Consider the following 15387-nt stretch of genomic DNA (forward strand, 5'->3'; position numbering starts at 1 on the left):
CTACAGTATGACGCTGTGTTCGCACTTGCAGACTGTTCATATCTGGCATCATAGCAGTGTTGTGTTGTGTTGGCCTGTGCGCTGTCCTGCGGGGACAGCAAACCGGGGAGGGACATTTCTGCACACCTCTTGAGTTTCTTCAAAGAGCTGCAGAGAGACACAGGGGAGGAGGGAGATCACAGAGAGGGGGGCAGAGAGACGAAATCATCCCATCCTTCGCTGGCGAGCTTGTGAGCAAGGCACTGCTGCCGCTTGAATCGGTTCCCATCAGCACTCAGATGTGAGAGGATAAAATGTTGAAGTTCTTCTCTGCGCGGGATGACGAGAATGAAAGCCTTCTGGGAGCGATAACAGAGGGTAAGACATGCGTTGGTCGTTGCAGCGGGGTGGGGATGATTTACTCTCCGTTCATTCATTGCCTGCTGCGCGTTACAGGATGATGATACTGTGTTTGTGACAGAAAACCGCTGACACAGCATTTGGCTGCGCGCATAGTCCGCATCATCCGAAACGCGCGTGTGTGTGTGTGTGCGCACATTCCCGTGTGAAGACAGGCTGTGTTACATAGGACCCCTCAGTAAACATCCCCTCAGTGGATCCAGTGTCCTGCTGGATCTGATGTAAGGGGATGCGGGCTGAGTGTCGCATTGCCGCCGGCCTTTCTCTCGGCGCCTGCCAGCGGATTAAACATTTGCACGTGTGTTGAATGCGTCACTGTCCCGGGATGCATCGCTCCGGTCAGCCGGAGCGGTGCGAGCACCGCCGCCTGTTTCCAGAAATCTTCACTGTGTCGCCCGCAGCAGGAGCGACACGGCCCGCCTCTGTTTTTACGGTCTCTGTGAAGGAGCTGCAATGCAGTTTAACCTGGAAATTAGATCATTTCCACCAAACGCGCTTTTTGCGTTTTGTGCTAAACCACATCTCACACTGTGCAGCAGAATTGTATCGATTGATAAGTCTGCAGCATCTACAGTGTGATTTCTGCTGCTTGTCCTCTTACTCTCATGGTCCTGAGTCATGAATCACTGGCTGTTCCAGCTCAATGAAACAGCAGCCGTGGACACATTAACTCGCGTTGCATTGCGCGTTACCATCACAGTAATGGTTATTACGTGACTAACATGGGGAAGGGTGCTGACACAGTAATTGGCTGTGATCAGAGAAGGCAGAATTGGTTTTATGTAGAATCCGATGTTGGTATTATGAATTAAGTCATTTCAGAAGCACGTTGCTTATTTGATTGTATTTGCAGTGAAACAGACCTTTACAGCAGGCTCAGTTAAACATTCAGGTGATCAGTCAGTGGAAAACCTGGACTCCATTTTTGTAAGGGGTTCATTTTCCTCCCACCACAAAGTGGAGCACTTTTTTAAAAGAGAATTGATTATAATGAAGAAAAAAAAAATCAGAATTTTAAAATTACCATATTTTGAAGACATACTTGAATATTTAATTGAGTATTTCCTGACAATCTAACTATAATCTACAACCCATATTCCAAAAAAGTTAGTAGGTAAGTTAATCATTTTTGACCAGTTTTCAATTGAATACAGTACAAAGATGAGATAATTAACACTGAATCTGATAAACATTATTGTCTTTTGTAAATACTCATTCAGCACATTCCTCTGCAGGATGTATATTTACAAAAAAAAAAAAAAAAAAAGAAATTATGTATTATACAGTGTCCTAACTTGATTGAATCGGGGTTGTAACTACAAATTTTTCAAATGTAAATTGGACTGATTATGGTTACTTGTTTTTTTTAATAATCTGATTACTTGTATTCCCTTGTACCCCTGTACACACAACCAACAAAGGTTTTAGTGTGAACAACAGATCTGAAAAAACCTTTAACAGCATCTGTAGATCCTCATCCTGCAGAGCCAATTAGACACAACCACAACTGAACGATTTATTCTCTGGAGAACCAGCAGCTCTGTGGTACCACCAACTGGTTATACAACTATTATTGGCTTTACATCAATATTTTGTCCACAACAAACCTCTTCCTCTTCTCTTACCCGTGTAGTCTGCTGTGTGATCGGCTCTGACACGCCTCTCAAGGGCACTTGAGTGTCAATGCTGCCTTTAGTGATGACTGAAAGCTGTGAGGTATGTTCAGGGTCATGAAGTAAATTATCACATGCCATGAAATGGTCACTTAGCTCATGTGAACACAGCTTTTCCACCTAATGAGTTGTTATAAATGAGCCTGTGTGCTGTGTGTGTGCGTGTGCATGTAGGCTTGTTTAACTACATCCAACAGCTTAGTTGGGACCAAAAATGCTGGACCTCACAAAGGCCTGTTCAAAGGTCAGGGTTTGGTTTTAGAATTTGGGACAGAATTAGGTTTAGGTTAGGGCAAGGGTTTAAAGGCTAGATTTGGATTATTTGATGTGAGGTTATATGAGGTGTTTATTGATAATCAGTGTATTAACTCCAGTAGATGATGATCAGCATGCCCCCAGTCTGCAGCAAAGTGTATTTTAGCCACTTAAAAAAAGTCCACCTAAATAAATCAGTATGAGTTTAAGTTATACACTGTATGTAGAAAAAATTCACTGCTTTATTTTGCTGTCAGGTAACTTTTTCCATCACGAAACTGCAGTTATATAAGTCAAATATCACTCTCTCCAAATTAACAGAATTCCATAGGAGAAATCTGTAATTTTACTTTGCAGAACACAGGAGTTGCTGGTCTAAAACTCCCTCTGTCTGTCAGATTGTCTGTGTCATTGTCTGACTTTGGTAAGTCTGAATTATCCTTTTAAAACACTGAGCTCACACAATAACACAAACAAACTAACAGATCGAGGCGGGCTGCAACTCCTGTGTTGTGTGAAGTCAAATGACTGATTTCACCCATGGAGTTTGGTTAGAGACAGCAATATTTGGCTTACATAATGACAGATGGAAAAGGCTGTCTGATGGCAAAGTAAAATGGTAAAATGTTCTGACTATCATATACTTGAGCTGATATCGTTTTTTCAGGTGGACCTTTTTTACGTGATTAAAAATACATTTTGCTGCTGATCCTGTCTACAGCAGTACATTGCTTTTCCAAACAGGACCAAGTGGCATCTAATGTAGGTAATCCACTCACTATGGATAAGTACCTCATACAACCTCACATCAAATAATCTGTGCCTCTGAGGTTAGATACGTAGTTGTGGATGGGCAGGGTTAGAGTAAGGGCTTAAGGGATGTATTATGTCAATGATGGATCCTCACAAATCTAGTAGTACTAGTCTGTGTGTGTGTGTGTGTGCGCGCGACACTGAGAGACACTGAGTGTTTATGATGTCATCATGATGCCCCTTGAAACAGATGAAGGAGACAATCCATCTCTTCAGGACACCAAGCACCACTGGCTGAACAGACCCTGTCTGCTGGTGCTCAAAGATGGGGACATGTCAAAACCAGGACTGGGCTGCGGCCAAATACGACCAGAATCTCCATCAAAGATGTCTTCGGACGCCTCTGTGAGGAGCACTTTTGGGCCGTGTGAGCAGAAACCATCTGAGCATCCTGCCAAGACTGCTTCACCCTCCCAGCTGGAGGAGGGCAGCTGCACTGTGACCGCCATCTCTACATGGGGGGAGAGTTGTTTCGGGGAGTCTTCCAGCCCCCTGGTGCTGAGCCCCGCCGAGGCTGCATGGCCAGAGGAGGAGGAGGAGGAGGAGGAAGAGGAGGAGAGGAAGAAAGCCCAGGTTCTCCCATCAAAGGAGGACTCTGTGATCGAGGAGAAGGAGCTGGAGGAGAGTAGGCTGGAGCAGCAGGACCAGCCCTGCGGCTCAGAGGCGACTGCAGCACCTGAGGAGATACATGGCAAGGAGCGCCAGTTTAAGACAGACGTGCCAGCCAGTGGGGAGGGAGCTGTGGGGGACTGCGCAGCCTCCCCTGCGGATCCTGACAACGAGTCCCTGGCAAGCCCAGTTGGTATCCTGTCCAAGGATCGTGGCACTGTCCTCGGGGAGGTGGCTCCGGTGTGGGTCCCTGATGCTCAGGCGCAGGTCTGCATGAAGTGTGGGGCCAAGTTTACGTTCACTAAGAGGAGGCACCACTGCCGTGCCTGTGGGAAGGTGAGGCACAATTTATGGGTTATATGTTGTGCAGTAAAATAACTTTTAATTAGATGTTCTCATGCACATTGATAAATGTGTGTCCGTCTTTACGTGGTGTGTGCATGTGTGTATCATCAGGTCTTTTGTGCAGTTTGCTCCAATCTGAAGTTCAGACTGACACATCTGGATGGCAAGGAGGGACGAGTTTGTATTTCCTGTCATTCAACCCTCATCAAGAGTAAGAGACCAGATTTAATGTTTTGGTTAAAGGGATAGTGCAGATTATTTGATATGGGGTTGTATGAGGTACTTATCAATAGTTAGTGTATTACCTACAGCAGATGCCAGTCTGCACATCTCCAGTTTGGAGAAGCAGGGAGGGGTAGCAGCATGGAAGCTAAGCTCTATACTACTGTGGACAAGGTCAGCAACAAAAGGTTTTAGCCAATTAAAAAAGGTCTCCCTATAAAAAAAAAATCAATATCAGTTTAAGTGTACGCTACATTTAGAACACTGTCACTGCTTTATTTTTTGCCATGAGGCAGCCTTTTCTGACATGAAACCATCACTATAAAAGCTCCAAATTCCATAGACCTCAATCAATACTTTGTGTTATTGTGTGAATCCAAACACCAAAGCCACACAATAATACAAACTAACTAACAGATTGAGGCAGTGGTAGACCTGCAACTCCTGTGTTCTATGAGTTAAAATAATTTATTCCACTAGTGGTATTAACTATCATTCACCTTCACAGCAACGAGTTTACACCATAAGTTTTGAAATTTGTTTTTGCGGGGTTTCAACAGCTCAAATATTCAAGTGTATCTAAAGAAGAAAAGTCTCAACAAAAGATGAGTATGGTAAAACTTTAACAGAACTTGAGAGTTTCAGTTGGGCTCAACCTCATTATGAGGTTTCTCAAACTTTTCATTTTTACAGTATTGCAGACCCCATCCACAGGACTTCATTGCTTAGCTTCTGTGCTGCTGCTCCTCTCTGCTTCTCCTAACTGGGGCAAGCCAACCTCCACCTCCTGTAGGCACTACACTATCAATAAGTACCTCATGCAACCCCTCTTCAAATAATCCAAACTATCCCTTGAAAGTTTGCATTTTCCTTCTTTTTTCTTTTTTTTTAATGAAAATTTGCACGAGTAATTCTTATATGTTCTCCTCAGGGACACCTCCGAGGGGGAAAAGGAGGGTGTGGTTTGCAGATGAAATCCTCACGAAGCAGTCAGAGTCTGCTCCAACCACACCAGTCAGAGGGCCTACGTTCTCACCGCTGATGAGACGAGCGCTTGGAGGGCCGGTGAAAAGCCCTGTGGGTTCACCACAGATCAGGAGAGCCCTGCGGCCTCATGGGACGAATATTAACGTAGGATCACCCAAAATATAACACAGACATATTTGTCTTAGCCTTTCTATGTGTCAGATAGTTTGTACAACAAGAATTCAGCAAAAGACTTGTCTCAATCCCCTGCCTCCCCCTTCCTTTAGGAGGCCTGTGGTCCTTATGGCTGGGGCACCGCAGCTTTAGTGAGCAGCTCTGCCAACCTCATCCCCCTGGATGGTTTGCCGCCCATCCTCACCTCCACAGGAGTCAAAGGAGGTAAGACAGCTTCCACAGTCCTACAGATGCTGTTTTTTTTTCTCCTGACCTTCAAATGTGCTTTGCCCATTTTTTGCTATTCTTCTGTCTTGCACGGTGTGCATGGTGCAAAGATAAGAGAAGAGGCACAAACAGAAGGGAGCTCCATGCAAATCAGGAAACACAAGGCGGGGTAAAGATTTGGTCTTTGATGTTGAGGAGCTGACAATTTAATGATGACAAAAGGAAGAAGAAACTCAAGTGACAGCAGCAATTACAGAATAATGCTGAATAACCTAAATGAACACTTTCAAGCTTGTGTGCGCTGAATAAAGATTAATGAATGATTCTTGCCTGGTCTGTTTGTTGCCTTTGCAGTCTCTAATCTAGAGAACAAAGAGCACAATGATGCACCTAGTAAAATCATGCACTACCAACACCAGGCTGGTGCTAAATAACCACAAAGATTTCTATACTGTTCACATCACACTGATGGGATATAACTCTCTCTCAGATTTTAACCCAGAACATCATCCAAATGTTATACTTATAGCCTGGAGGCAATTTGAGGGGGGAAGCCTTCTTCCTTGGTAGCAAAATTAAACAAAGTGCAGCCTTCTTGTTAACTTGCTATCCCCCCTCTCCTTCGCCTAGTAGCAGAGAGAGCGCAGGGGCAGAGAGGTTGTTTAGTTGAATATGTTTGTCTAGTCTGTCTGAGTCATTGATCCTCAATCTGACTGAGGTTTGTGACAATTAGAATCAATGGCCTCGACCATGGCTCTGAAATATCAGCAGCCTACAGTAACTGTGCGCTGTACTGATAAAGCCATGACGCCGTCCACAGTGCTGAAGCAGCAGACGGATTTGTAAAAGTACCCTTTTCTCTCAGTTTCTCTCAGTTTGTTCTTGGGTTTATAATATTCTATCAACTATACACACACACAAATAATCAATTCTGCACCACATTGTAGAGAGAAGAATCAGTTCAAATGAAACAGGACAAACATCCACCCTTCCTCCACTGACCACCATCAAAGTGCCATTGAGCACGGCGCTTTACCCGGCATGTCACAAGTGGTAAAGTGTGGTGAAGCCGGGCAGCTCCCAAGTGTGCATGTACTGTATTTATGTTTTAATTTTCCCTACTTAAAAAAGCAATGACTCCTCCCTCGTGGTATTACTGCAAATAACGATGTGAACCCTGTCTTGCCTGGTTAAACGGGTGGTTCAAAATAAGTGCATTAATGAAAGTTACCTACACTTGCATCTTATTTAGGACCAGATTTAGACAAAGGTTATTCATCCTCACACAGCTGTGAGTTCATTTTCAAACACGAATCTTTAATGAAGTTGCCTCTTTAATTTGGTTACAGTGAATAAAATTACAAGGAAAAATACTCAGCAGTTGTAGAGAATACTACAGTCTAATAGCAGTGTATTACTGTGTTGTTTCCCTCAGATTACACCGTGGAAGAGCAGCCCTCTGAGATGTTGCTTATTCAGGAGCTGGAGAGTGGCAGGCCCAAGCCACTGGTGTTTGTTCTCAATGCCAACCTACTGGCTATGGTCAAGCTGGTCAACTGTACGTTTCTTTCTCTTTCTTTCTTTCTTTCTTTCTTTCTTTCTTTCTTTCTTTCTTTCTTTCTTTCTTTCTTTCTTTCTTTCTTTGCCGCAACATATTGTTCACAATTACAGTCAAGTGTAGGGCTGCTAATACAGTCTGTATATCAGCTGGGTAAATCACTTGTCCTGTGAAATATATATATTATATTTTTTGGTTTATCTTTTTATAGGCTTCAGTATGGCTGCAACTAATGATTATATTCATTGTCTATCAATCTGTCAATCATTTTCTTAATCAATTAATTATGAATTAGTTGTTTGGTCTATAAAAAAAACAAACAAAAAAAACCCAGAAAATATTCACTTTTAGGAAGCTGGAATCAGAGAATTCTGACTTTTTTTCTTAAAAAAAACAAATTTACATTGATTATTCAATTTTCAAAATAGCTGGCAATTCATCTTCAGATTGCAGCACAAGTTTGTTTACTTTGTCCCTCATTCCCTGCGGTATAACACCAGCACTCTGACAGACTGCCAGCTGCTGAAAATCAAACACAGACACCAGCACATCTCTCCAGCCAGCTGAGATGAGAAAGAAAATTCCTGTTACTTCCCTGAAGACATTCCTTTTAATAATAAAAAAAAACGTGTTGGGGCCATTTTTGACAACAAAAAGAGATGACTAAGGCGATTCAAGTTGGACTTTGTAAAAAAAAAAAAAAATCCTGTTCTTGTAGACCCTTGAGGTTGTGCCTTGATTGTGTGACAGATGTTAACAGGAAGTGCTGGTGCGTGACAACAAAGGGGATGCACGCTGTGGGCCAGGTGGAGGTGGTGGTGCTGCTGCAGTGCCTGCCTGAAGAGAAAAGCTTCCCCAAAGACATTTTCAGCCACTTTATCCAGCTGTACAGGGACAGCCTCACAGGTCAGAGCCACACACACACAGGAAAATGCTCACATGCAGTCATTTTCAACTAGCAGTGATGTGTTATACTGAATTTTGCCCTCTGTTGGACCCATTTTGAAAAACTACCTGCTGTGTGCTGTTTGTCGTTCTCCTTCAGGAAAGGTTGTGAAACATCTTTCGCTGTCCTTGTTTGGAAATCGTTTCCTGGGCGGTGAGGATCACGCAGGCTTCCTATACATTCGCTCCACTCTCCAGTCCCTTCAAGGTCTACCTCTGCCGAACCAGCCCTACCTCTTTGGCCTGCTGGTGCACAGAGCAGAGGTGGCCTGGGCCAAAGCCTTTCCCCTGCGTCTCATGCTGCGACTGGGGGCAGAATATAGGTGTAAGCCAAGCCCTCATATGAAATACCACATCTTTACTGATACAGATTTCCTCTTCAGTTATCAGTTTGTTTCTCGTTCCAGTTTACCCGTGTCCTCTGTACAGCGTGCGCCATAGGAAGCCCTTGTTTGGAGAAATAGGCCACACCATAATGAGACTGCTAGTGGTGTGTATGACATTTTGTTTGGTGCTGTTACAAAACCACATTTTCCATCATTAGTAGGAAGTTTTATGTTGCTTTTTTTCAGGCACGGATGTTATCTATTAATAGTAGATTTAAACAGATCCAATATAACTGGATTATGGGCACATATAACATTGCATTTGGAAATGTAAACACATGCAAGACTTTTGGAAAGGAATAATCAACACAATGTCCAATATGCATAGTAATTAAAAAGCTTACATACATTCAAACAAAAAAGTAATATCTTTCATAAAATAATGGATTCACTTCATTCTATTTTTTTCCAGTAATTTTCAAATCTGATAGTTATCATGATGTGCAGGCATGTATGTACACATTTATATGCATAGATATGTCTGTATATGTAAACGTAGTAATTTAATTTCATTATTAATTTAAATTTGTAAATTATCATCAGCAGTGTTAACTACATCAATGGTTTATGAGAGGGAGGGAAGGAGGGGAAAAGAGAAGGAGACTGTTTTAACAAACTGTTTTGGTCAAAAGCAATAAAAAAAAGTATCTGATTTAAAAAAAAAAAAAGAAGAAGAAAAGAAAAGAAAACTTTAACCATATGTCCATTAATTGATGCTGGCCTATTCCTCCCATCCTGCTCCAGGACTTTAGGAATTACCGTTACAGCCTACCGATGGTGCCGGGGCTCACTGTGGATCTGGAAGCTCAGAGGACCTGCATAAAAATACCGACCAGCGGGTACAATGAGGTAAGAATAAAACTTCAATGCCTCAAATAGTTAAAGGAGGAACTTTTTTCTACTATTTTTTCAATCTAGGCCCTGTTCTCCTATGTTTTTGTTTCTATGTAACTATAGGAACAAAAGAAAAATTTAAATTGGTCCAGTACTGAGCAAGAGTACTGCAGCTGGCAGGAGTGAAAGTGAGCTGCAACATATGCAGCAACTGTGCACCAAGTACAGCCACTAAAAGTGCATTTTTTGCCAGTGACAGGCTCAGATTGTTATTCTAAGTGTCTGATAACATTATGGAAAGGAAAAGACCTTTTTAAATGAGCAAGTTATGTTTTGCGTAACCAAAAACAGTAATTTAACCTCTCTGGTCTACTGTTCCCTCAGTTGGTTGTTAGCAGTGTTAGGCAGTGTGCACCAGAGAAATAAAGGTCCTGTTTTATTAAACTGAGTCTGGTTGCTTTGAGTGGATCTTACTGTTTAAAAGAAAAGGGTCTATCTCTGTAGCGTCCTTTCCATAACGTTGTCAGACACTTGTGATAACAATCCGGCTTACATTGGCGTTGCACAGTTGCTCTGAGGGTTGTAGCTCAGTTTTCCTTCTGCCAGCTGCAGCACTTTTACTCAGTACTGGACCAATTTCCAAAATGAATGTCCCCATCAGTAACTTAGTCAAAAAAGAAAAAAAAAACATGGGAAAACAGGTTATAGGTTGAAAATGCTGAAGTTACCCTTTAATGCAAATGTTTATGTATTTTTCATCAGTCGTCATCCTGTCCTCTCTGCCTTCTTGTCTCGCATTAGCTTATGAAGGCTTTGAATAAGTCCAATGAGCATGTTTTGGCCATCGGGGCGTGCTTCAATGAGACTGCAGACTCCCACCTCATCTGTGTGCAAGGAGATGACGGCCAGTACCAGACCCAGGCCATCAGCATCCACAATCAACCACGCAAAGGTGGGTCATAACAGGATACTGTGAGAGACATCAAGATATCAGACTTCATGTTACATAATCAAGTAATAGTGGAGGACTTTAATTGCAATCAGAAATTTGGACGGGGGGGAAGTCCTGATTGGCTGATAAGATCATGAATCTGTTGTTTGGGGAATCTTTGATACTTTGAACTTTGATTTGGTGCAAAAAAAAGAAAGAGATCAGCACACTCAGATCTGTAAAAGAGCTACATTCAGGGTGATTTTTCATTAGAAACTTAAAAAACTTTGCAGACAATTTGATGCCATCAACTAATTGAAGCATTTTAGATTAGAAGTTTGTGCACAGAGATGGGTGCAAATATGTCAAAAAATATCCTGGTAGAAATTACAAATACCTGCTCATCAAATGTATTAAAATGCAGTATAAAATACTGGTATGACCAGTTGTTACTTAAAAAACAAGTTATTTGTAATTTGAAAAGGCAAAAATGCATTCTATAAAAACTGATATGATCACATTTTAAGTATTTAGCCTTTTTCAGACTGCTAAATCCATTTTTTGGAATCCAGAGTTTATCCAGATTGATTTCAGAAAGTCTGGACAGCAAAAAAAAAAAATATATATAATAAATAAAACAAAACAAAACAAACAAAAAAACCCAACGATTTTCGTAAATTCGGTCCAAGCCACATTTTCAGGTAAAATACAGTTCTTCTCAATGAACGATTCACTTATCTAACCAAAGACTGTGATTTGTCTAATTTTGTACAGTATTTTTTCTAGAAATTAAATCAGGGGGTAAAAATGTGTCTTATTTGAAAATAAAATGTGATTAAAAAATGTATTTCATATATTTAAAATACACAAATACAAGCTCGTCAGGTATTTCATTACATATTACATCAAAATTTTCTGCTTAGCAAAATACTAAATACTTAAAAGTAATAAAATATGTATTTTGAATATGTTTCATTGGAATAGTGCCTTTCTCTGATTGCACTCTTGGAGCCAAACATTGTTCAAAACCATGAAATCTTATTCTAAATCCCAGTTTTCTCAAAGACATCTGATATTTTATTCTGTGGAACAAAGAATTATGAAGAAATGTTGTTGAGAAGTTTCCCATTTGAGGACATTTAAGAGGTACAAAGAGCAATAAGGGCTTTAATGGCCCTTTAAACCAAATAAGTTCACTTTTCCTTATTGAACACTAGATGGCACTACATGATAGTTGTTTCTTGTCACTATAAGGCAGGAGTGCTCAAAGTTGGCTCACCATAAGGTTCAATTTAGTCCAACAGATGTTTATATATATATATATAAATATATTATATAACAATAAATGTTGGCTTTTGGCCTGTGACCCACCATCAGGTTTTAGTTTTTGTCCTCCAACATAAATGTTTGGTTATCCCTCCTATACAGACTATTATAAGAAAAATTGAGTTTGTCTATAAATGGGGTTTATTTTTCTTTTCTTTTTTTATTGCAGTTACTGGATCCTGCTTTTTCATATTCAGTAGTGCACTGAAAGCGTCTGCAGGGTATCTCGCCAAGTCCAGTATCGTAGAAGGTAGGATGTCCACTCAGAGGGGAGTCAGGCTGACTTTTTCCTGCCCGCTTGTAGGAAAATTCACTGTTTACATTTTAAGTAGTGCATGTGAACAGCCCTGCTACAGAACTGGTTTATTCAGAGTGTGTTGGTCTTTGTATGTGTGTGTGTCTGTGTACATTTTAACAGACTGTTTGTCTAGGCGTGTACGTGTTGATGCATGTGAGTGTGTGTGTGTGTGTGTCTGGGCCGTTGGTGTCTGTTTGTGTGTTTCTCCTGTATCGCTGTCCCCTCTCTCCAGATGGGCTAATGGTGCAGATCACCGTGGAAACCATGGTGGAGCTCCGCCGGTCGCTACGGGAGATGAAAGACTACACCGTCACCTGTGGACGGCTTGACCAATCAGATAGCCAGGAGCTTGTTTGTGTACAGTGGGTGGAGGAAAAATGCACTGTGAATAAGGGGTGAGTGTGTCCACATGTCAGAGGTTCATGTGGCCAATTCAGAATGGAGCTTTTGTGCTTAAAGAGAATAACACATGTATAACACTGACGTTTAAAAGTTAATCGAAATTTCATTCAACTTGTTAGGTTAAATGCCTATTTTAATCTCTACTCTATGTTGTAAACTAGAATGTGTTTGTGTTTTTGTGCCCCACAGAGTTATAAGTCCCATTGATGGGAAGTCTATGGAGTCCATCAGCAGCACGAAGATGTTCCAGAAGTCAGAGTACAAAGAAAATGGGAAGATCATCCGCTGGACAGAAGTACATATGATGATCTGCTTGAAATACCAGCATTAAGTCCATCTGAAACTGTCTCCTCCTCTCTTTACATGTATGTGTGTGTTTTGTGCAGGTGTTCTTCCTGCAGAAGGGGAATCATCCCAAAGGAGGAGTGACTGACTCCGCCGAACACAATCGGCTAACAGAGCGGATCGCCCGGGCCTTTTGCTTGGCACTGTGTCCACACCTCAAACTGTTAAAAGAGGACGGGATGGCCAAACTGGGGCTGCGTGTCGCTTTTGAATCCCAAGAGGTCAGAAAAAATGTTTGGAGTTGACATATTGTTAGTATATATAGACCGGGCAAAACGAGCCAGTAAACAAACACGTGTAAAAGAGGAACTGTATAAAAGCACTACAGTGTTCACGTTTCTCAACCATGTTATATTCAAGGATTTTTGTTCTATGTGGAATATAAAAAAAAGTTTTGTTTTCCTAACATTGACATATGACCCAAAGGCTAATGCAGCATCTATATACATATGTCTACAATAAAAAGCTCTATATGTGTTAAACATCATGGCTCTGCCACCTATAAGAAGGGTACATCATGAATTCTGAACTACAACCTACCATACACACTTGTTAAGAGTTGATTTATGACTTTTTTGACATCTATTCTGCTATATAAAAATTATTATTTCAAGTTTATTTTTAGTTTCTCTGAAAACAGCATGAAATATTTGCAGTCATTCCAAAAAAACAGCTTAAAACCACACCAAACTGCACTCTGGCTGCAGTTTGTTAAGGCTAATTTACCTTTAAATCATACATTTAAATATATTAAATGATAAAAAATAATTTGTTATTAGTAGAAGGACAGAAAGATGCACAACACAACGAGATACAGTTAAATCTGTATGAGCTATGGACTGTTAAGTTTATATTGAAATGGACAAGAAAGCTGTTGCACACACTGCATTTTTCCTCTTTATGGAAGGACTATCTAAAGGCAGATTGTAGTGTCTGTATTTTTAGATATTATGTAAGTCTTTGGAAATTTGGGGTAAAATTTTCAGCCTGTAAAGACATAAATGAAGCCATTATGACCTTTCCATTGTGCAGTTTGCTGGGCAGCCTGAAAACAGTGAAGTCTTTTTTTTTCTTAATTTCACTTCTTCTGCTGTTACTGCTCTTTATGAAAGTTTTTTAACTAGTAGTTAATTATTATTCTTAATTTATCAGTAACATATTAAATTCTATGCTATAAAATGGGTGTTACTATGCTAACACCGAATTTCATCAGCATCGGATTCAGTTCAGCGTTTTGGATTCTTAAAAGTTTTCGAATGCTCTTCCACTGAATTAAAAATGTAATAAAAAACAGTCTTTCACTGTAAAAACGTCCGTCAAACTATAAGGACAAGACCATCAGAATCAGAAGCGCTTTATTCACCAAATGTAGAAGTTATACAGAAATCTGACTTGTTGATATGGCACAGTGAAACAAGAAAAGAAAAAAGTTAAATACAATAATTATATGCCAATAAGAATAGTGTATGAATCAAGGAAAAGGTATGAGTAAAAAAAAGTATAATACAAGCTAAAAGTAATAAGTATGGCATTGTAGTGTGCTGTATATACAGATAAGAACGATAATTCACAAATATGCTGCAATATGGAACAATTACATGACTCATATAATCCGTAGTGTAAAGTTTATAACACAACACTTGGGTGTGACGACAATAAAACTAATTAGTGGTTTGTTTTGTAATTTCAGGTAGGATTTGTGGCTGGGAGCAATGGGCAGCCCCTCCCTGCTCAGTACCTCAACGCCCTGGACAGCGTGCTGATACCAGTCATACACAGCAGGGGACGCAAGAGGGGCGACGAGCCCATTGTGATGGAGCTAATCTTCTACATCCTAGAGAACATCACTTAGAGCGCGCACACCTTCACTATTTAACCTTTTTACCCCTGACCACAACTCTGTCTCTGGCACTTCTCATCAGTGCTGCCATCAAGTTTCAGGGCAATAAAAGCATCCAAAGGGCGAACCAGACCGCTTCCAAGGTCTGCATCCATCCCATCCACTCATGACTAGAGAGAAGCTGTCCGACTCTTAGTGGTTTTCTGATCTCATCTTGCCCTGGCTGCAGCAGACAATCTGGGTACGCATGAAACCTAGGATGGGCCATCAGGTCAGGGTACTGCACTGTACAGTAGTAGCAATTTCATGGCTTGATATCATTCATGTCACAATGTTCAATAACAACTCCCAATATGGAGAATAAATACCTTTAAAGTGGGCGCTGGATTCAGCCCCACGACCTTGCAGCAAAGAGAAAAAGAGAATGACTTGAAGTTCTGTATGTAGTAGATCTGTAGCTACCTGATGCACACTGAATGAATGAATGCCTAAAGAATGTTTTCATACTGGATGTATTTTAATTGACTGCTCATGAAATGTAATGTCAGCCTGGAATTAAACTCGCAACAATGACTGAGTTACTGCCTGATCATCCCGAAGTTGTTAGAGTTCACTTAAGCTAAAGTAAAACTTGGAGAAGCAACTATCCCGTGAGTTTATTTGAACAACAAACTGATAAAAATATTTTAATTAAGTGAAGTGCAAATTCAAATTCAAACTAGACTTTAGAAAAAAAACAAAGCAATATTGTGTGCTTGTACAACAAACCAAAATGAAATACAAATATACAAAAAAAATATGTGTAAATTTTGTTTTAGTCTGTCAGTTTGGTCAGATT

General features: G+C 40.7%; 1 protein-coding gene across 2 annotated transcripts; it reads left to right on the top strand.

Moving 5' to 3' along the window:
- The first annotated feature begins 115 nt into the window (after positions 1-115).
- Positions 116-15127, top strand: zfyve9b (zinc finger, FYVE domain containing 9b). 2 transcript variants are annotated; one of them, XM_084723009.1, is made up of 16 exons: positions 126-357; positions 3331-4085; positions 4206-4305; positions 5248-5447; positions 5570-5681; positions 7120-7242; positions 7993-8148; positions 8288-8512; positions 8595-8677; positions 9318-9422; positions 10209-10359; positions 11834-11914; positions 12195-12357; positions 12554-12659; positions 12751-12930; positions 14400-15127. In XM_084723009.1, the coding sequence occupies exons 1-16, from the start codon at positions 294-296 to the stop codon at positions 14559-14561; spliced, it is 2766 nt and encodes a 921-aa protein (XP_084579135.1). In that variant the 5' UTR covers positions 126-293; the 3' UTR covers positions 14562-15127. The 2 variants fall into 2 exon arrangements, 1 of the variants encoding a protein (XP_084579135.1); XR_014771208.1 differs by lacking the exons at positions 12751-12930; positions 14400-15127 and having other exon boundaries at positions 116-357; positions 12083-12357.
- Positions 15128-15387: the final 260 nt, after the last annotated feature.

This window comes from Lutjanus erythropterus, chromosome 7 (assembly GCF_056507025.1).
Source record: "Lutjanus erythropterus isolate fLutEry1 chromosome 7, fLutEry1.hap2, whole genome shotgun sequence".
Taxonomy (NCBI): domain Eukaryota; kingdom Metazoa; phylum Chordata; class Actinopteri; order Lutjaniformes; family Lutjanidae; genus Lutjanus; species Lutjanus erythropterus.

What these genes read in the sequence shown, in the direction of transcription:
- zfyve9b (XM_084723009.1), top strand. Translation starts at nt 294, where the DNA reads ATGTTGAAGTTCTTCTCTGCGCGGGATGACGAGAATGAAAGCCTTCTG. An exon ending in ACTGGGGGCAGAATATAGGT is followed by an intron (nt 8,513 to 8,594) that starts GTAAGCCAAGCC and finishes TTCTCGTTCCAG; the next exon opens with TTTACCCGTGTCCTCTGTAC. An exon ending in AAATGCACTGTGAATAAGGG is followed by an intron (nt 12,358 to 12,553) that starts GTGAGTGTGTCC and finishes TGTGCCCCACAG; the next exon opens with AGTTATAAGTCCCATTGATG.